General features: G+C 50.2%; 1 protein-coding gene across 1 annotated transcript in view; it reads right to left on the bottom strand.

The window, feature by feature from the left end:
* Window positions 1-312: 312 nt before the first annotated feature.
* The window catches only part of RNF157 (ring finger protein 157), a 79051-nt gene continuing 56945 nt past the window's right edge, over window positions 313-22418 (bottom strand). Inside the window, exons 13-19 of the mRNA XM_065415828.1 lie at window positions 22212-22320; window positions 20787-20898; window positions 19901-20085; window positions 18375-18440; window positions 16947-16995; window positions 13842-13952; window positions 313-440 (exon numbers count right to left, since the gene is read on the bottom strand). Coding sequence (XP_065271900.1) covers window positions 313-440; window positions 13842-13952; window positions 16947-16995; window positions 18375-18440; window positions 19901-20085; window positions 20787-20898; window positions 22212-22320 — 760 coding nt within the window. The remainder of the gene's footprint in view (window positions 441-13841; window positions 13953-16946; window positions 16996-18374; window positions 18441-19900; window positions 20086-20786; window positions 20899-22211; window positions 22321-22418) is intronic.

Raw genomic sequence — 22418 nt, 5'->3', positions numbered from 1 at the left:
AGACCTGGGTAGCCACTCTTCCTTAATTCAAACAAAACCCCTTCGGCTGTGATCACGGTGAGCCCAGTTTGTCTTAGCATAAATATCGGGAAAGGGTCCACAGAGAGGAGCAATGAGACGTCCAGGTTCAACTGTGTAAAAATCAGTATCGCTACATCGGCTGGATTTGAGGTGTTAATGCCCACAGAGCTGCTGCTCTGCGTTTCTTTAGTGCTGGGGAAGTGTGGTGGTGGTGGTGGGGGGGGGTGTCTTTGCCCTCCCTCCAGTGTGATGCTGGAATGAGCATGCAGTCCCAGAGAGGGTGGAGTCTCTTCAGACAGCCAGGGGGCCCATCATGCACTGCATATCTTCCTCCTCTTCCAGGTTGATGCTGCTGGAAGACAGATGGTGCCTCTGGGCTGGCCTGCGGGTCAGGGCGTTGTCATCTGACCCCTTGATACCTGGAGAAGAGAAGACAGCGATTACACACTGCACAGCGGTGCCCACTGTCAGCAGAGAGCAGAGGACCACTGAGATACCACTTGATATTTTAAATCTGGGCACAGCGTGGAATTGCCCTATAGTTGAAGAAGGATGGGACAGCTGCAGGGAGCAGGGGAAGCAGCTCTGCTAACAGCTGGGTTTTGGACTCTTTTTTGCAACATTACAGCGGGCTGGTCTCCTCACTGGGCCCCATTTCAGCCAAACTTCTAGAAGTTCAGGGCCAGGGGCAGAATTTCAGGTAAACGTGTGAGTTCACAGACAGCGGCGCTCCAATAAGTCCCACGTTGCTTCAGCGCTTTGCAAACTACCAGTGGGGATTCCAGCTAGGGGGAGAACCTCATCTTACAGCAACCCGTGCTGGGAAAAATGACTTCATCTAACTGGCTTCCACCAGACGGAAAACTGCTGCCTCAAAGCGGGGCTGGTTGCGGCAGGACAAAGATCGCCCAGGCTCCTTGTTGTGGAAATGACTGGGATACGCTAGTGCTCGCTTCAATCAAAATGTACAATGGCAACAACAATCCATTGTATGTCTTAATTACCTGGCTTCTGAACAGAGCCTGCAGCTGTAGATAAACTAAAAACATAACCGCCGTGCTGAGCCGGGATTTTTGCTTAGTGCAGGAAGCGTGTGTCTGTGTTAATTTAGGCCAAAGGCATTACACTTTTGCCCAGGAAATTTATGGTGCTTAGCCTGCCTACAGCACAATGCTAAACGAGGCGACCAACTCCCGTGAGTTTACATCAAGGTTCACAAGCCTTGGAGTGTTTTGCTCCAGAATCAAAATGGCACCACCCCCATTGTTTGTTGATTTGCTGACAGAACGAAGAAACATCCCAGAAGCAGGGGGTTCTCCCACCACTCCGCCCCTGAGACCTGGAAAGCCACTTCAGCAGCAGCAGGCCTTGCAGAGACACAAAACTAATCCTGAAAGGGCAATGTGTATGTCACATCGTGGGGCCACCACAATCCCAGCCTGATGCCACTGCTGAAAGCTACCATGGAGAAGCAGCGTCAGGATGGCACCTGGGATTGTTTTCTGGCTGTCGGCAAGGTCCCTGCAAATACTGGGCCATGCAAATCCAGGGTGTAGCTCCACTGACTGCCATGAAATTACATTAGGGATGAATTTGGTCCATCAACTGCTTGCCCCTTCCTTCCTGGCTGCTGGGAAGATGGAGAGGGATCCCAGGGTTTAGCATTTCCCCCACCACTTTGTGTGCATTATGGAGAGGACTTGGGTCACCTGCCCAAGACTAGGTAGGGCATAAGATGCTCGTCTTAGATCTGTTGGTCTCTCACAGCCACACGTGGGGCCAGAGCCAAAGGCTGCCTATCACTGCTCTAGGTACACATGGGATTTTTTCAGGATTAAAGGTCACTGACTTCACATGTACTTTCTCACGGCATAAAGTCAACAGAAATCAGTCAAATCCAGCAGGTTAGGGGAGGCTGAAGACCTTAACTGCTAATGCACACAAAGAGGTCAACAGGATTCTCAGGGTATAAAATAGGGATGTTGGATGGGGAGTAGGAGGGCTCTGTTCAGACCTACAACCCTAGGTTTTCAAAGCAATGCACAGCGATTTTGGGCCAGATTGTTAAAGGTATTTAAGTCCCTGTCACCAATTGACTTCAATGGGAGATAGGCACCTAACTACCTATAAAACGCTGGCCCTTATAGTCCACAAGAGAGAAATGGTTTCAAACCCCACAGGAACTGCTTAGAAAAGGGAAGCGGGGTGATTTGGGGGTTAAAGCACTGGACTGGGATTCAGGAGACCTGGATTCAGTTCCTGACTCCGCCACTGACTCCCTGTGTGACCTTGGGCAAGTCACTGCTCTCACTGAACCCTTAGACTTCAATAGCGCCAGATCAGGCCTAGTCCTCTGGGCCCCGGCTCTCAGCCTGATTAACTCCAACACGAACCAGAACCTGCCCTCCCCATCCAAAGCAATATTCCATTATGCCATGGAGGGGTAATTTATTCCCCTACAAACCACCCCAGGGTATTATTTTGGGTTGGTTGGTTTTTTGCACTGGGAGTGGCTTTTTCCCTTTGCATGTGGATGGGTAGCACACGCCGGCAGAACTCACCAAAGCCTTCACTGTTTGTTTTTAAACCACAGCCAGTGGCGGGGGCCGGAGGAGAGCAGCCCAGCTTCAGAATAAGCCCCCCAACATACGACCAGTCTTTCGCACTGAATCCAAGCAGTGGGCCCCATTCTCCATTGTCCTGCACTTTGCGGCATCCGTTATGCCAGTGCCCAGGGGGTGAAACGTTCTGCTCCAGGAGTGTTTGACGCCCACTGTGCATTGGTGTCAGTGACGACCCCAGGTGCAGAGCAGTGGTGATCCAGGCTCACCGGGTTTGGAAATCCCCTCATGTTCTCAAGGGGACGCGCTCACCATCAAGGTGTACAGGGGTGGGGCCAAATTTTTTTCCCCATTAATCGTGGCCTGGGGGCAATTTTGCTCATCAAGTCTAAAACAGTAAAAGGAGAGGGAGGGTTGTTCGGACTTTGCGTATCTCATACCTATTCGTCAATGTTTATAGGGCAGGACTCCGGAACCATGGCTGTTCAGTAGAAAAGACCAAAAACAAATGGTGAACAAAAGACACACGCACAAAACAGAAACAGCAATACACAGGAGGTTCGTTACTCTGTGATCCTTGTATCACTGCAGGAGGTTCTCCATGCAAACCCCACCACGCCCCGGCTGAGTTAACACAAGGTCTCTGGCACCGTGCTCCAGCTCGGACGATGTTCCTTAGAGACCATCTGAGTTGGCCGTGATGGGAGAAATGGAAGGAACCCACCCTGGCTCCCTACTGGGCGGAAGGGATAGAAGTGGCACCCAGCAGGCATTGTATTCCAAACGTCATGCCATTAAAACTGCTGGGTTGGGAAACAAAGCCACATGTTCTAGCACGGCATTACCACTCCACTCTACAAGCTGAATGGCATGTTCACAGCATATGAACGCCCCAGTTTACGGTGGAGTTCTCCACCGATTACCACAGACAGGAGTGCACGGTTAAATCTAATGGAAGAGAGAACCGCAAAAGACGAGTCTTGAGGACAGGGCCTGGACAGCTCACGTCTACGAGCCAAGCTTCTTTTATAAAGGGAGAGACAGACTTCCCCACTGGGAGTTCTTCCTCCCAAACTCCTGTCCATCCCCGGGATCTGCATGGCTCCCTCACATCTGTCCCCGACTGCCAAAGAGAAAGAAACAAATGTGTCCTTGTGAAAAAAGATTACACAGCTTGGGCTCACTTCTGGTTTGGGAGTGTTTGGATGCAGCTGCACCCTGAACATTCCTGCCACCAAACCCAGTGGGCCTGATTCTGATTGCACCTGCCCTGGTTTTGCACCAATGTATCTCCACTGATGTCAATAGAGATATTCCTGATTTAACCCAGTGTAAATGAGAACAGGGTTAGCCCCATGGAGTTCACACTCCACAGACTTTCTGTGGGGGATGCCTGCAAGGTGTAGGGATCAAGTGGTCCAAGAGGGTTTAGGCTGGTGTTTTCAAAGGACCTAACGTAGGTAGAAGCCCAAATCCTGCAGAATTTGAGTGGGAGATCAGCACCCAACTCCCATGGAACTCTGACAATACATACCCAGGAACCCTCTCATGCGTCCTCTGCCACTGGAATTACTCTGGGAAAATCCACTGTTGGGAAAACCTTTGTTTGTGAAGTGCCTCGGGGCCATTTTCTCCCAGACCCTGGGCACTAAGTAGTCAAACACTTGTTTGTACAATGTATTACAGTATATGTATTACACCACAGACCCCAAAGTGATTGAGAAACTATGGGCCTGATCCTATTGCTACTCACTTAAATAGAAGTAGGACCACATGCTAGAACAGGGGTGGGCAAACTTTTTGGCCCGAGGGCCACATCGGGGTGGGGAAATTGCTTGCAGGGCCATGAATGTAGGGCTGGGGCAGGGGGTTGAGGTGCGGGAGGGAGTGCGGGGTGCAGGAAGGGGCTCAGGGCAAGGGGTTGGGGCAGAGGAGGGGTGCAAGGTGCAGCAGGGGGTTGGGGTGCAGGGTGCAGTGGGGGCTCAGGGCAGGGAGTTGGGGTGCAGGAGGGGTGCGGAGTGCGGCAGGGGGTTGGGGTGCGGAGTGCGGCAGGGGGTTGGGGTGCGGAGTGCGGCAGGGGGTTGGGGTGCAGGCAGGAGGCTCAGGGCAGGGAGTTGGGATGCAGGCTGCGGCAGGGGGCTCAAGGCAGGGGGCTCATGGCAGGGAGTTGGGGGGCAGGAGGGGTTCAGGGTGAGGGCTCCAGCCCGGCACCGCTTACTTGGAGCGGCTCTGGGGTGGCAGCGGCATGCAGCGAGGCCAGGGCAGGCTCCCTGCCTGCCTGCCCTGGCCCCGGCCCCGCACTGCTCCGGGAAGCGGACGGCACCACGTCCCTGCGGCCTCTGGGGGAGGGGGTGCAGAGGGCTCCGCACGCCGCGGTTCCCCGTTCATGGCCAATGGGAGCTTTGGGGGGAGGTACCCACAGGCAAGGGCAGCTTGCAGTGCTCTCTGCTCCCCCTCCCCCAGGGGCCACAGGGACGTGGTGCCGGCTGCTTCTGGGAGCGGTGTGGGGATGGCAATCCCGCGGGCCAGATCTAAAGCCCTGAGGGGCCAGATCCGGCCCCTGGGCCGTAGTTTGCCCACCCCTCTGCTGGAAGCACTGACACAAGGATCCCTTTTCCTGATCAGTGAATTGCAGCCCTTCTAATAATATGCTTACTTAGGCCTGGTCTACACTAACCCCCAAATTCGAACTAAGGTACGCAACTTCAGCTACGTGAATAACGTAGCTGAAGTCGACATACCTTAGTTCGAACTTACCGCGGTTCAGATGCGGTCCACACGCGGCAGGCAGGCTCCCCGTCGACTCCGCGGTACTCCTCTCGCCGAGCTGGAGTACCGCAGTCGACGGCGAGCGCTTCCGGGATCGATTTATCGCGTCCAGACCAGACGCGATAAATCGAACCCGGAACTTCGATTGCCAGCCGTCGAACTACCGCGGTAGTGTAGACCTGGCCTTAGAGTATATTATTCAGCCACTAGATGTCTCTGTGCTGTATAGTGTTCCAAACAGGGAGCGGCCCTGGTAAACAAAGAAGACAAAGCTAGAACTCAAGTTGGGTAAAAGCCTGTTTGTTTGGAACTGAGTTTGTAATAGTTTATTATTAATATTTTTAAACAAATGGCTCTTGCTTAAGACAATGATTTCATATATTATGACAGCTCTGACTGGGATCAAACAGATCAGCTTTTAAAACAGTGAGCTGCAATATTACATATTTCCGGAGAGGAAGAGAATACCTCAGCCTTGTTTACCCAAGAGATAGCTGTCCATACGAGATCTGCTGGATGCTCATTTTATATAGCAATGTCCAAAGATAATACTGGGCAATTTACTAAGCACACGCTCTTGGCCTTTAATGTAGCTATGCTTTGCTGAAAGAAGTGTTATGGCAGAAAGTAAATTTACATAAGCATCATGTAAACAGAGTGTGCTACCACCAGGCAGCTTTCTGTGGAGGGCTGTGCTGTGTACCTAGTGGAGTGAATTACTCTGAAAGTAAACAACAATCAAAATGAAACCGTATGACCTTGACTCTGAATTCACATCAGTGCAGTTTGACGTGGGTGTATTCCCATTGGATTTCAGAGGAGTCACATCTGATCCATACTGACAGGAGTTCAGAACTGAGCCCAATGGCCAAAATTTACCAGGCTTCCGAGCTAAAGAAAGGATGCATTACTCAAAGGTGTTGAGGCACTCACAGTTTCTTCCCAGTGCAGTAAATGGAGGCTGCCCTTGATCAGCAACTTGGAAAATGTAAGCCCTTAATAAAGGTTGCTATCTCCAGGGCCGGTGCTACCATTAAGGCAAAGTAGGCGGTTGCCTAGGGCGCCAAGATTTGGGGGCGCCAAAAAGCGGTGCCTCCAAATTTTTTTTTTACAGCGTTCCTGGGCTGGGCTGTCGGCGGCGCGCTGACACGTGCGGCTCAGACTCCCTCTCCCAGTGCAGCGACCGCTCCATGCAATTATTGTCATTGCCGGCGGGGGCAGCGTGCTCGGGGAGGGGCCGGAGCAGAGGTGAGCTGGGGTGGGGAGCCCTGCGGCAGCTCCCCCCCTGCGCTGAGGCACCCCCCCCCCGCGGCAGCTCCCCACCCCAGCTCATCTCTGCTACGCCCCCTCCCCGAGCACGCGGTCGCCGCTCCACTTCTCCCGCCTCCCAGGCTTGCGGCGCCAATCAGCTGTTTTGAGCCGGGGGGGGGGGAGCTGCTGCTGGGGGGGGCGCTCAGGGCGGGGGGAGGAGCGGGGAGCTGCCGCAGGGCTGCGGGGGGGTGCAAGGTGGAAGTTTCGCCTAGGGCGGGAAACTTCCTTGCACCGGCCCTGGCTATCTCTGGACACCCACACTGCAAAATAAGGTCCCAATTTAACTGAGATGTACACCAGGGATCGGCAACCTTTGGCATGCGGCTCACCAGGATAAGCCCCCTAGCGGGCCAGGCCGGTTTGTTTACCTGCTGCGTCTGCAGATTCGGCCGATGGCGGCTCCCACTGGCCATGGTTCGCCTTCCCAGGCCAATGGGAGCTGCTGGAAGCGGCGTGGGCCGAGGGATGTGCTGGCCGCCACTTCCTGCCGCCCCCTGCCGCCCCCATTGGCCTGGAGCGGCGAACCACGGCCAGTGAGAGCCGCAATCAGCCGAACCTGCAGACGTGGCAGGTAAACAAACCGGCCCGGCCCGCCAGGGTGCTTACCCTGGCGAGCCGTGTGCCAAAGATTGCCGATCCCTGGTGTACACCGTATATTGCAAAGTGTGTCCATTTAAACCGCCTGCTAGCTTTGGTCAGTAATACAGTACCTTCAAATCATTCCCCAATAGCAGAGTTATCTTTTGCTAATTGACATTAGAGGCCCAATTCTGATTTACACTAATGCCCCTTTACATCACACTGTTTACACTCACTTTACAATGCTCTGGCATTTTTGCATCAAAGATTATTTGCCGTTTTGTGGAATTCTATGTTTCTAATGTTAACTGATTTTCATTTTGAGGTTGAGCTACATAGCTACACAAATAAATCTCCAGGTCCCAGAGGTGACGGGAAATTAACAAGATGAGAAAATCCATTAGGAGCTAGACATTGCATCACTAAGATAGCTCTTTATATAGAACTGGATTAGCGAGGAGCGACCTTCAAAGATCAGAAGGCAGCATTCCACAGGGAGACTTGATACAGAGAAATATGGTATCCATTACATACACTCCCCACACCACCCCGACTTCATAGAATCACAGAAATGTAGCGCTGGCTGGGACTTCAACCGAATGGTTCCAAGGTTGCTCCAGCTACTACCTTAAGAACCCTAGGATTAATTTCATCAGGCCCTGCTGTCTTGAATACATCTAACTTATCTACATTTTCTTTAGCCTGCTCTCTCCCTGCTTTGGCTTGCATTCCTACCCCCTTGTTGTTAATATTAATTAAACTGGGTATCTGGTCACCATTAACCTTTGTAGTGAAGACTGAAGCAAAATAGGCATTAAACCCCTCAACTTTTTTGATGTCATTGGTTATTAGCTCTCCTTCCCTGCTCAGTTGATGACCTACACTTTCCTCCATCTTTCTCTTGCTTCAATGGTCTTTTGATCAGATCCATAATAACTAACTCTTGGAAGAGCATCCAGAATAGAAGTTAGCCATTTGAAATAAGCCTGCTGCAAAAATGCTTACGCTTCTAGTACTTTACATAATTACAACAAGGGCCTTGGCCTGACTTTAAATCTGCTGAAGATACAGAATAGCCTGTCACGTTTATTTAAACCTCGTCCCCGCTGTGAGGCCGGCAGCGTAACCGAGACCCTCCTGTGCTGTATCAAGTCTCCCTGAGGGATGCTGCCTTGTGATCTTTCCAAGGATGCTCCTACCTAATTCTCCTCTAAAAAGACATCCACAGCAGTGAAAGGAGTGATCAAGTGTCTCTGCTTTCATGTATCATTTCCAAGGCTGGCCATTTATCATTGAAAAAAGTCATTGGTTTAACATGGCAGCCTCCCTCCAACCCCCACACCCCAAATTACAGAAAACACAGGGAGGGGAGCCCTGGATCAACACCGTTTTGGGCAAAATTCTTTATCTTTCAATAAAAAATAAATTCCACCATTTAAAAATCCAGGTCATTCTTGGATGCTGCACAACACTGGACGTTTACAGATTCGCATTGATGAGAACTGACCGAATGTTGCTCAGCCACACGCTGCCTGGAGGTGGAAAGACCACAATGCCTTGTGAAAACACCACAAGGGGCAAGGTTTTTGTCACAAACCCCATGAATGTGACAAAGCCTTACACAGTTCAACAGTAGCGTGGTCACGGCTTTCAATCGCCTCCAGTAACCTGGACGCAATCAGAGCTGCCCACGCAATTTTCCTGGAATTGTTGCATGGACGTGCACATTATGACAGCGGCTGGGTGCATTGAATCTGCAGAAAAAGAAGCTCAAGTTTTCCCTGTTCTGAATAGCTGGCTGCTTCTTGCTGTGCATGCTGCTTTCTGCATCCATTATCTCAATTTTTGGGTATGTCTACACTACAGGATTAATCCGAATTTATATAATTCGAATTTAGGAAACCGATTTTATAAATTCGAATGTATTCGGCCACACTAGGCACCATTAATTCGGTGGTGTGCGTCCAAGCTACCGTAGTAGCATCGATTTCCAGAGCGTTGCATTGTGGGTAGCCAATAACATTGAATTGCCAATAACTTCGAATTGCGGCCACACTAACCTTAATTCGGATTAACAATACCGATTTTGACGCTACTCCTCTCGTCGAGGAGGAGTACAGAAATCGAATTAAAGGGCTCTTTAATTCGAATTAAATGGCTTCGTTGTGTGGACGGGTCAAGCGTTAATTCGAATTAAAGCAGCTAAATCCGAATTAAAGTCGTAGTGTAGACCAGGCCTTTAGGTGGATGTGTGGAATGCAAACCTCAGAAAACACATCTCTTGCCAAAAAATGTAGCTGTCTTCAAGGTCAGTTTTGTTTCAATGCAAAGTAAATTGGAATAGGCAATTCATTGAGATTAAATGCACACCAGGCTCTTGCTGCTGCTGGTGCACAAGGCAGAGAGAAGACAGTCCAGGGTTGGGATGGGTGCGGCAGAGCGAACCCCACAGCAGAAGGGGTATTATAAAATAGATACTGAAACTGATAAAGAAACAGGACATTTTTCTCATTGTCTCCACCTCTTTTTGTGCATCAAGATCGACACGTGAATATACGTGGGGCAGATCCTCAGCTGGTGGGAAACTGACTTCAGTGGAGCTTGTACACCAGCTGAGGCTCTGGCCTATGCATGCCTGTACTGTACTGCAAAGAGTTGCTCTTTTTCTCTGATGATTCAATAACCTATTCAATAAAGGCCAGAGCTGATGTCCATTGAAATCAATGGGAGTCATTGGATCAGGCCTTAGCTCTACTATGAATCATCTGTTCCATCAGGAATCGCTCACCTCATGATTCATCACATAACTTCCTCTCATAGAATCATAGAAGATTAGGGTTGGAAGAGACCTCAGGAGGTCATCTAGTCCAACCCCCTGCTCAAAGCAGGACCAACCTCAACTAGATGATCCCAAGCTGGGCCTTAAAAACCTCTAAGGATGGAGATTCCACCACCTCCCTAGCTAACCCATTCCAGTGCTTCACCACCCTCCTAGTGAAATAGTTTTTCCTAATATCCAACCTAAACCTCCCCCACTGCAACTTGAGACCATTGCTCCTTGTTCTGTCATCTGCTATCACTGAGAACAGCCGCGCTCCATCCTCTTTGGAACCCCCTTCAGGTAGTTGAAGGCTGCTATCAAATCCCCCCTCACTCTTCTTTTCTGCAGACTAAAGAAGCCCAATTCTCTCTGGACTGACTTCCCTTCCATCTGCACCTCCTCTATCTATCTCTAGATATTTGTATTTCTATCCACACTACCTACCCTCAGCATCTATTATTGGAGTCAACTTTTCACCAAAGAAACACTGTAGGAAGGAAACCCATAGAATAAAGTCAGAACTAAGGAGGTAGGGGGAGAATAAAGGACTGGATCCTGGAGTAAAATGAAAACCCAGCCCCTATTAAGCCAGCTGGCTTTCATGAAGAGCTCTACAGAGTAGGTTAGGAGTCACTCTGGGGAAGGGGAAAAGGAGGGATGTTGGTCAGAGACTGGAGAACAAGTGGAGAAGAGGAAACTCAGGCTCAGAACATGCACAGAGCCTCTGCCCCTAGTTGATCCACAGACACCGGGCAGGTCCGTGTGAGGAGGCTGGGACCGTGCGTATCTGTGGACAGGCAACCTTAAGGTGTTGTGCTCCGTTGCGGTTCGTGAATGCATTCCCCATCTCCCCCAGGTGAGTAGTGCTGTCTGCTTTGAAGCAGGAGATGGATTCAAGCAGAGATGCAGAGCGCCCCGAGCAGAGCGAGGAGACCCATGCCACGCCCCACGCTCGAGGCAGGAGAGAGCTCTGCAACGGGACTCACAAGCAGCAAAGCCGCCAGACAGCCATGCAGGCTGGAGGATGGACACCACGTCTCGCGGCCGCGTACTCAGTGCCCAATTTATTCCACAAGGGCTCCTTAGATTTGGCCTTCTCCATGTCCCATGAAACCCAGCAGGAGCTCTGCTCTGTAGAGCCAGATTCTGCTCTCGGTTCCGTGGATGCCAACCATGGCAGTAACACTACTGAACCTAATGGATTCACAGCAGTGGAATACGGCAGAATTTGGCCCTGAGTATTTATTCAGCCTTCCTTATCTGCCACAACATGGCTACTTCATTAGCAAAACCCCGGATTAGAAAAGGGAACAACCACATCACCTGACCAAGACATTCAGGTAGGATGCTCCTGGCTCTGGGCTACTATGTGGAGTCCCTTCTTACCAGATCCGGAGCATACAGGGAAGGAGCCGAGTGTCTGATTTGGCCCAATCATTCCCACCACCCCTGCATGTGGAAGCTTTAAACCAGCTGCCAGCCCAGGAGAAAGGCATTTGAATGCACAATTTGCTGCCTTTACTGCAGGCTCTGTTCTATGACAGGACCCTATATTGTCTCGACCTCTTGGCTGCATTTACCCAAGTGGAATAAATTGTAACAGAAATAGGACGGCTGCAACAGGAGAGGAGGCGGCAGAGGAGGAGGCACCAGCGTTTTTTGGGTGGGGTGAAGGATTCCCCCACCCACAACAGCTAATAAAACTAGATCGTCTGGAGGTTTCTCCAAATATGTCAGGTCTACAGCCGTCAGGGAGCAACCTGATTTACAGATCTGGGGAAGGGGTGTATGGGAGGGATAGGCAGGGTTGCATTCAGCTTGTCCACAAATTTACTGATATGGGGCCAAAAATCAGTCTAGTGCTGTCAAGGGGTGAATTTGAACCAGCGCTGGGATCCAACACTCTTACTCTTTTCCCTTTCCCTGACACTGAACTGACAACTCCATCTTGCCCCCATGACACTTAAGAAAGCAACCCTGATACGTAGGAAAGATCCCACAGCAGCTCTGAATTGTGATTCTTTATCCCCACCCCTACTCCCATCCAGACCCGTTCAGGAACTCTCAATAAATTTGTGACCGTTGAGCAACCCTGGGCGTGGGAAGGACAGAAGCATGGATTGAGAAAACTGTGTTGGGACAGAGTGAACATGAACTTTCACACAGATGGAGTCCAGTGAAAACAAACTCAAGAGACAAATACAGGAGAGACGGACCCGTAGTTAGTAAAAAAATGTGGCAGGAAGAAATGGAGAAAGAGTTAAGAAGTGGGGAGGAGAGATGGGTCTTTTGGGAGCCCCACTGGAGGAACAGTAAAACCAGCAATAACTAGACTGTTTACACCCATTCATTGGCTACCCCTCTATTCACCTGCTTTGTGGATGGCACTTTCTGAAGCACTGGTGTTTAGATCAGAACAGGTCTCCAGGATGCCTGGAAGCAACTGACCAGTGGCCACGGCTGGTTCTTTATTTGGAAGTAGGAAGAGGGCCTGATGGAATTTTGTGCTGTTCTTTTGCCAAGTCTGAAGGCTACTGGATGTCACAGACTATGAGCCAGATCAGCTGCTGGTACAAATCAGTGCGGCTCCGCTGAAGCTGACAGAACGACTCCAATTTACCCCAGCAGCCAATCAAGGCCTGTGTTACTAAAACAATCTATTTTCTGCTTACAAGCAGCACACGTTCCGACATCTAACCAGCAGACTCGCCGCTGCTGTGACTAAGATGCGGCCTACGCTACGAAAAGCCACTGTGTTGGAAGAAGAACCAGTAACAACACAGTAGCCCGCGTCCCAGTTGAGACCCAGTCTGGCCAGGCAGCGTACACAGGCATGAACCACGTTCCCACCTTGCGGGACTTCAGCATGATTCACGACCGTGGATAAAGCCTGGCTCCTGTCCGCATGACCAGACCAAAGCCGGTTTTCACTGCACTGCAGGCTAAGGTGCATAACTGCATGTTGCAACATGGGGGCTCTTCACTGGGAAGGTGGGACCCAAAGGCAGACACTGGCTGGTAAATAAACAAACGATGATCATCCAACAACCCTCCTCCATAAACTAGCAAAGTTGCCTAGGCAGGTAGAAACCCCCACCAAGCCAGCATCATTCCTCACTCACGCTCAGCGAGCGCTGACAAAACCGGGAGAAGAGCAAAGCTTCTCACAGGACCTCCCGCCACTCGGCCTCCTAAGAGGTCTGTCCTACGGTGTATTTCTAGGTTCCCTTTTGGACCCTTTTCCTTAGAGGCCCAGAACAGCAGGTTTGGGAGCAGTCAGGAAAGGGGAGATCACTGATCTTCTCCCATGGCCCAGCCCTGTCTGGCTACAAAATACGGTATTGGGCTACAGGCCCCAGCTCCCTATCCCACCCTCTCACCTGAGGGCTGCATGGTTTGAAAAGGAGGCGGGGCTGGTTTGGCTTCAGGGCTCACCCAGTAAGCAACAGACGGCCGAGACCTACTGGACACTCTGGTCAATAGAGGCAAAGGATTCATTTCACAGCCTTCCGTGACGACTCGAGCGGGAGCAGGAGACCTGCAGTCCTTCCCTGCCCCAGCGGCCCTGATCCAGGACTATGCTCATAAGAAGGTGGGCACTACAATGGAACATCTTCAGCCTGTTTCCAGATGATCTACTGCTCCCGGCTGCCTAGCTACACACACACACACACGCCTGTTGCAGCGGGACAGGAGTGGGGAGTGAGAGATAGGGAGAGTGGAAATGCTGTCCCCTCCTCCCCCCAACCAAAGTTCATGTTCAGCAGACTGCCACTCACCAGGGAAGCAGGCCTCAGAGCACAGCTTATTGTCCAGCGCTTTCACGCTCGCGATGTCAATGTCATTGTTATTGTCACACTCCATACCTAGGAAAGCACCTGTCCTCTGGCCTGTAACGGAGTTAACGCAGTTAGAGAGGCAATTGGGTCCCCCCCTCATAAAATAAAGGAGAGACGGAAATCAAATGTAATCACATCGCTCTAAAAATGACAACGAGAACTACATGGGTAGAGAGTGGACAATAAGGAGTCAGATCCGTGTGCGTGCGTTTGTTTCAAGCCATCCTGCTCCGTTTCCCCAGCCGCCTCCTTTCTTGTGCCATGACAACTGATGTCACCAAGGAGGGCTGCGGAATCCAGGAGGATACTTAACAGAAACATCTGTAAGAGCAGTAATTATGCAGGTGAAAAGGCAGAGAAGAGAGTAGCTAGGAAAAGCTAAAGAAAGCAGCTAGTAAGATTACTCCCTGTCCATGCTCTGGTCTGTATCTGATGCATTTCTGAATATGGGGATTTGGGGCTGGAAAATAAAAACTAACACAGTCGAATCTCACTGTGCTGATCGGCGGAGATAACCACGGCCACCTCCCCCAAAATACAAACTGCTGGCAACCTCTCCCCACTTTCAGCACAGAGTTAACTGTCGATCAGACCTAATTTACAAAACACACAACAGTCAGGCTTTGCAAAATCCTACTCCATCTTTCTCTGATGGTGCTCTTATCATCCAGATAAAGGGTAGACCTGTGTCTGTTTCTCCTCTCATATGCCCATTTTACACATGGGTAAGTCAACTGACTGCCAAAGAAAACCTCCCAATTTACACTAGTAAATCCACCTCCCTTTGCCCAGAGACTTCCGCCTTGGAATACTGCGTGATCCAGTACCCAGGGAAATCAATGGGAATATCTCCACTGATTTGGGCACGAGATCAGTTCCTCAGCAGGAATGGCATCTGATCATTTGTGCCTGAGCTGCAAAATGTTCACGGCTGATTTATCTACTGGTGCAGAATGAAGCCGGATTAGTATTAAAGTGAACTGCAAGGGTTAACATGAATGAACAAAAGACATTTCACACCGCTGCAGTCTCGAGGATGATTATTTTAAGTACGTTTTTGTTGATTTGCTAGTTGTCAAATTTCAGTCACTTTGGAACAAGTCCCCCAGTCATCAGGGCTAATTAGCAAGATTTTACCGTAAAGAAACAAAACAGCAGAGTCTGCGCTCTGTTATTTTTGCATGGGAAAATGCCATGCTTGGCGGGGGGAGAGAACTGCTTTTTCAAGGTGGGTTGGGGATTTATTTTTGGCTTCATGTCTAACCAGAGACGCATACACATGGAAAGGGGAATTGCTCTGGGTTGACCAGAATGGGCCTTTATTTCTCTGTGCTAACCTAAGGGCTTCCATTGCTGTGGTCCAGGTGACTCAAATCCTACGCTGTTTTGAAAATGTTGCTTGCGTGTCACTCCAAATACTAGGGAGGTGCATTGGTCCAGACAAGTCTCTACCCGGAGTCTGTCTCAGCTGGACTCGCTAAGCACAGCTCAGGGTGCGAAGCAGCAGTGCTGAAGCCCCAGAGGTTCGGTTTCAGAGGGTGGGGAGGCTGCATGGCCTACCCTAAGGAAGAGTGAGATCCCTTGAGGGCCTAGCACATCAAAGGGGTTCCTCCCAGAGCCTGTTCCAGAGCTGGGGGCGTAGCACTGATTCTGTGGATCCGGGACACCTGGCTTCTTTGATCCCTCCAGCACATATCAGCTACGAATGCTTCAGCTATAAACATGTTCCTTGCAGCAGGGGCTGCTTAAAGAGGATACAGGTGTTGCAAGAGACATTGGGGTTAATTCCCCACTGGCCTAAGTGGGTGGAATTCCAACGAAGTAAGTGAAGTTGCATTTGCTTAAGTCACTGGTGAGTTTCGCCCTGTTAGCTTTTCACTGGCAAAGCTAAATTCACCCCTGGGCAGAGAGTTAACAAGACGCCTGGTCCTGCTCATTTTGAGGGCCCAGCTGGTGCCTATGCCTCCTGCTGGTGCTCTGTATGCGGGGTAGGTTTTGCCCAGAAAGATTCTGCGCAGCGTTCTAGATGCAGCTGGGCCGGGCGCAGAAAGGAAACGAGCCCCGTTGCAGCAGTCCCTAAAGTTACAGCTTCCTTCTGAGCCACCCAAGCACACCCCACTGTTTTCTGCTTCTCACGCTGTGTTGCGGATTCCTGGGCACTAGCTGAGCTGGGCTACAATTAACATGGCAGCCTCTGTGAAACCCCACCTTATCCACTAGGTTTCTCCTTTCTGATAGGCCACGGTCCTTGTCATTAGAGCTGGTGCTGCCTGGCAAACAGACAGAATTGGGAAGAGGAAGAGTGGGAGGATAGACCTGCAGGGTTTCTCCTCTCTGCTCCGCCCGTGCTTTTCTCTCCTCTGTTAATGGCTCATCCTAAACAGGACTGTTTCTCAGCTACTCAGTGGAGAAGATAATCCGTCACTGAGAACACTTTGGCTTCTGCTCCAGAGGACCTGAACCAACCCCCCCAGAGCAGAAACCCCTTCATCTTTGGGATGTTCACAATCCTCTCTTCGGCTTGGGCCCATCTCTAGTTTCTGCTGCCCTCTAAAGGCCTGAGCTGCAGCTCAGATAACCAGCTGGGGAAAGGAGAAAGGGAGAAGGAGGAGGATCTCAGGACACTGCAAACTGTACTGTCTACACACCACTTACTGTGCAGACAGAACCACGTCCGTGCCTCCCTTAGGGACCTGATACAGGAATAGAGACTCCTCAGAGCCTGAGTTTTGACATCAAAGGATTCGGTCACCTGCCTGAACGTACTGCAAAGCCACATAGTCTCCTTCTCCCACCCGCCCTCCGCCAAAACTCCCACCCTCTCATTTTCCCCATTACCCCTCCGCCCTGAGCCCCAGTTCATTGTTATGAAGAGAAGACGCCCCCCTCCTATTCCCCACTCAATAATTGGGCAGGATAGCGTTCCTGGGAAGGCTGGCTCCCCTTCTCTGACTAGGCACGATGCCCTGAGCATACACTCTGCCGCCTGCCAATGAAACAGAACAAAAACTAGCAGAGAGGGGAGTAATGATCCACGTCTGTTACCGTCTTCCTGGGTGGGAGATCCGTCCTCTTCCTCCATGACATCGTTCCCCTGAGACACAGAAGACAGGCAGTGAACGTGAACAGCAGAGGACTCTCTGTCCAAGAACCCAGAGCTGAGTCCTTCCAACACTGCCAGCCTCCTCTCCACAGGCACGCTGGCCACGAACCCATGCTGCCCTCCATCCCCCTACATTTCCCTAGCTCCCCCAGGCACCCGTAGCCAGACTCACACATCTTTCACTCGGACTCTCCTGAGGGCGCTCAGGATACCCGCCTGGCGCTGTGCCAAGGGACTTGGCGGCACTCCGCCCACTCAGGCCAGCGTGAATGTGGTCCAGGCTCCGCAGAACCCAGGCAAAGTCCTGCGCGCCTTACTGAATATTCATCCTCTGAGCTTGTCCCAGGGATAATCTGCATCACTGCCAGAGGATCTGCCCCTCCCACAGCTACTGCCAGTCCTGCCGGGGGTGGTGCATCTCCTCACCTCACGATGCTACGACAAAACTCTCCTGGTGGCAGTTCTCACTCATCTCAGTTCCCCCCCACCCCCCAAGAGCTTGACACTCTCGTTTCTCCAGCCAAGGAAGACAAGCTAGGACACCGAGTGTCATTATATTCAGGCCACCTACACGGAGCCACTGTGAGTCATCAGCCGAGACAGAACCCAGGGTTAGTGCTGGGTGCAGTTTTTCAACTGAAACTTTGGTTGTTGTTTTTTTTTTTTTTGGCAGTGAAAAAGGCAGATTCTGCAGCACCAAAACATTCTGCAAATGTTGACAATTTGTTTGCATTGAAAAAGAGCAGAGAAGAAATTCTGAAAAAAAATCAAAACATTTGCTTTCAGTTTTTCAGTCTGAAGTGCTTGTTTGAAAATGGCCTTTAATTCTATTTTTAAAAAAAATTTAAAGCCTAAAAATGCTCCAAACTGAAATGAAAGCCTTTCATGTCAGGCTGAACGGAACGTTTTGTTGGACCAGAAATGGATTTTTTAAAAACTCTGATGTGCCAAAAATTTCATTTTTGGTTTGACCCGAAATGATTTTTTTTTTTTTTCAAATTCTGAGTTGCCAGCAAACCAAATAAAATAATTCATTACTCACACAGCTCTACCCAGGACTTTCAGCACAAAAGCACACGCCTCTAAAGCTTGAGCTAAGGAATAGCTCCGTCAGGTAAATAGCAAGGCCTTATACACGCTGTGGCAGGTCTTAATTTGTAACGAAAGAGATGCCAAATTTTTTACTTTCACAGCTGACCTGGCAAGCCCAGAGGTGCCAGGGTTCAGCCTTGGTACAAATTAAGCACTGCAATGGGACCAGCTGCTAGCAACCGGTGTGATCACACACATGAATCCAGTGTATTACGTAGCTCACTGATCATTAGGAAAGGCTGGTGACAAGGTCCTTCCTTTTGAACATAGGTTTTTACCTCCGCGTCTCGCTCCTCCGCAGAGATACTGACAAAATTCCTATCTGGAGATTCCACAGGGGTTGACTGCAAAAGGAGGACAAGAGAAATCAGACAATTCTACTTGCATGGTGTGTCCGTGAATCAATGCAATACGCAGCTAACGTTCTCCATCATCAGGGGCTGCCCTTAGGTAGCTGGGATAATAGACCCCAGCGCTGTCTTTCAGAAAGGCGAAGGCTCACCCAGAGGAAGGCTCATTAGCCGACGTACTCTCTCTATTTGGTGCTGCACAATTGAGCTTAAAAAAAAATGTTTTTCAAGGAAGATTCCAATCCATGTCCCTTGAGCCAAAAAAATATTTCTGAGTTCAATATACAGGGCTTCAAAATTCTAGTTTTGACAGTAATTTTGTCAAGCTGCTGTTTAGGATAACCCCCCTGGGCAACCAAAAAGCTGAAGTTATTTGTATGACAATAACACCTAGAGGCCTTAACTGAGATCAGGGCCCCATTGTGCTAGGCACTGTGCAGACGTACACGGACACAGTCCCAGTGCTGAAGAGCTGACAGTCTCAGCAGATATATAGGAGAGCCTCAGAGGTGCACTGACTTGCCCAAGGCTGTACAGCAAATCTGTAGCAGAGTTAGGAATAGATGCTCCGTCTCCTGACTCCCCGCCGAGTGCCCTACCCCACTGGACCACGCCGAGTGCCCTACCCCACTGGACCACGCCGGTTCCAAAAGCCAGTTCTTTTCTACAGTGTTTTCTCTCACACACACTTTTGAAATGGATCTAACAGTTACAAAGGAAAGTGGGAGGAGCAAGGGAAAGGAAAGGAGAAAGGCCTCAGGGCTCCTCTGCCAGAAAGTTTTCCTTTATTGTTTGAAAGCAAAAGGTTTTAGAAAATGACAAACTTAGCTGCTCCAAATTGAAATGACAAACGGGTGCATCATTCACTGCACATGCGTTCCAAAGCCATTAACCCTCTAGTGCCCGGAGTGCTGATGCAGCCCGTCTAGAAGGGCAGTCAGACCAGAGTTGGGTTAATAGCCCGAGGTCAAATTTTCCAATGTGCTTACGTGACTTAGGAGCCTAACTCCCATTTTCAAGAGGACTTAGGCACTTAGCAGTCTAAGTTGCTTTGACTTTCAAAGGGCCTAAGTCCCTGTTGACTAAGGCACTTGAGCTTTTTGAAAACTGGACTCCAGATCTTAAAGCAGAAGTGCAGTGAAAACAAGTGAAAGAGTCTCTGGTGTTATTCCATATGAACAAAGGAATCACTAGGCTCCCGCACGGCTCGTCCACCTAATCCGGTAGCCTGTCAAGGCTGGATGCTTCACATGAAGATGTAAACTACCCCCATGAATACAAACTCCCCTCCCCTCCGCAAATCACTGCTCCCCGGCATACATACAGCCCTACCCGCAAATAATCAATCACATTGTGTAATACTAGTCCACAAAGAGGTACATTTCTTGCTGACCCCAGATGGCGATCAGCTTCTCCCCCAATGCATGAAATGCTTGTAGGTCCGCTATACCTACCTCTCCTTCTGAAGGAATCCCACTGGCAGCAGCAGGGGATGGGAGCATGTCCCCCTCTTCCTCTGTGCCCGGAGCAACATAAGAGCCAGACATGGAAGACATGGTGTCGGTGCTGATCTGGGAGTGCTGACTTTGGGAGGAGGCCATGGACATGATGGACTGGGCCAGGCTGCTGCTGCCAGGATCTAGGGAGAAAGGGAAGCGTGGAGAACACAGGGCAGCATTAGAGAGGGCAGAGCAGCTGTGGCTGTGCAGGTTTGACTGCAAAGGAAACAGTTTGCAAAATGGATTCTACAATGACGGGTGTCGATTTTGCACGCTCTCCTTCTCCAAACCCTGGTACTGGCGCCTTCAAGCTGGGTCCTTGCCTCCACGTCGGGTGGCCTGGAGACTGCAGTCGGTAACTGCCTTTTGAACACTTGACAAAGAAACCGCTTGTCTTTCTGGGGGGGCTTCTTAACTGCTTAAATGGGAATAAGCTACTGCTGCATGCAATGCCTGCATCAAGCCTACAACTTCGGGGCTGGATGCAGGCATCACTAGGTGAGGATCTCCGGCCATGTTATGCAGGAGGTCAGACTAGATGATCACAATGGCCCCTTTCTGGCCTAAACATCTCTGAAATCTACAGATGGCGGCATTTGACCATTAAGATATTAACAAGCCAGCTCAAATCCTGTTCACCTAATTCATGCATTACTCCCAGCCAAGTGCAGACATGACTAAGGCAAGCAGGATCAGACCCCTGGAAGCATCTTGGGACAAGATCTTTGTCCTCTCTTCCTCAAATGCAAAGTGCCACGTGCTCCTATGGCGTTGCATAACGCAGCCATCAGGAAGCCAAGTGACCACTGAAATGCTGCTTGTCCCTCGTCTCCTACCGTACCTTCTGGGGAGGAGATGGTGGAGGAGAGAGGGGTTCCTGTGCACGAAGACTGATCTATTGCTCCCGAGGAGGATAAGGTGAGGTTTTCACTCTCTGGTGTCATACCATATTCCTGGAAGGAGAGCAAACACACCAAAGTAAGAGGATGACAGGTCCCTGCAGATGAAGCAACTGATCGTAATTTGGTACTTTTCAAGGCATTTAGGGCTCCTGGCAGTTTCTGAATTGGTAGCCCTGGAGATTAAAGTCTTTGAAGCTTCAGGACAATAAATAGAGCAGGTATCTTCACAATGTCCCACTAACATGCCTGTTCTCCAAGGGCCACCTCTAGGGGGGAGAAGGGTTTTTAACTCTTGGTGCTCATTCCGCCTTTGGCCTTGCTGATGAGGCTGCCAACAACTGAGCCAATTATCAGAGTGCTTTTTTGCAGCATGGACCCCCTGTACATTAGGACTAAAACTCTCCAACTCCTTTCACATTAGCCATCAAACTGCTAAGAGATTCTGATAATGGACTGATGTGGACATCTTTTCGAATGCACTGGAGAATGGGAACCCACCAATGAGTGAGCCGGAGGCTTTCGGGCCATGCACGACAGATTGGTTGATCACCAACAGACTCCACTACTGATCTTTGTGGAGACAGCATCCTCTATCCCTATCGGTCAGAGAGCCAGGCTGAGAGACAGGAGTTCTCGAGTGATATTCCCAGCACTACCACTGACTTGCACTCTATGACCTTACTTCACCTGTTACCCATCTATACAAGGGGGCTAATATGGACCCACATCACATGGGTATCATGGGGGTCTGACTCAACCTGCAAAGTGTTAGATAGCAGGGGCTGTGAATGAGAGGCGAATTAATGACTCTGCCCAGAAAATGACTGTGTAAAAATAGCACCTACTTATTTAACAGATCTGCCCTGAGAGGGCATTCAGAGTCCAATCTACTAAGTCTCTGCTATGTTTTACTGCCATCAGCCCAGCAGAACCAATACAGCTCTGGGACAACCAGCAGGATCCTTTCCTGCCTCTGGTCGTATCAGAAATATTAACTGCACTCCGATTCCACGGTCACCTACGCATCCCCTGCCTCTTCAAATTATGCCCCCAGTTAAATCTGTGCAAGCCCAGAGGGCAACAGGGCTACACGGGGGTAATTCAGAGAGGACAGCACTTGGCTGAAGAATCTTCATTGCTGGCGATGATACACAAGAAAGAAAGAGCCCAGCTTGACTCTCAGATCCCAGGCTGAGTTGCAGGGTTGCCAATTAGAAAAAAAATAACACAGCTTTGCTTGCAAACGGGGACTCATTTTATACAGAATGACTGCAGAACAAAACAAACACGGAACTCCAGAATGCCAGTTCCATGGGTCTCTTTGCTGAGTAGACAGCTGGACCAGAACCCTGTTAAATAATCACCTCCTCATGCTGATGAGGAGACTTCCTCCTGGAAATCCCGATTTCTGATTCGCTGCAGGACTTCTCATCATCTTCTTCGTGCAGGACCGAGGAAGTCTGGGAAACTGACCTAGCAAGAAGGGGAAAGGAGCAGCCTGTTAACTTACGATTGCTCCAGTGATTTCACTAGCACAACCCATGCTGTCAACGCAACTGGCTGCAGCCCTC

The sequence above is a fragment of the Emys orbicularis genome, chromosome 13, assembly GCF_028017835.1.
Source record: "Emys orbicularis isolate rEmyOrb1 chromosome 13, rEmyOrb1.hap1, whole genome shotgun sequence".
NCBI lineage: Eukaryota > Metazoa > Chordata > Testudines > Emydidae > Emys > Emys orbicularis.
The sequence above is the reverse complement of the archived record's forward strand: the minus strand, read 5'-3'. Positions and strand labels throughout refer to the sequence as shown.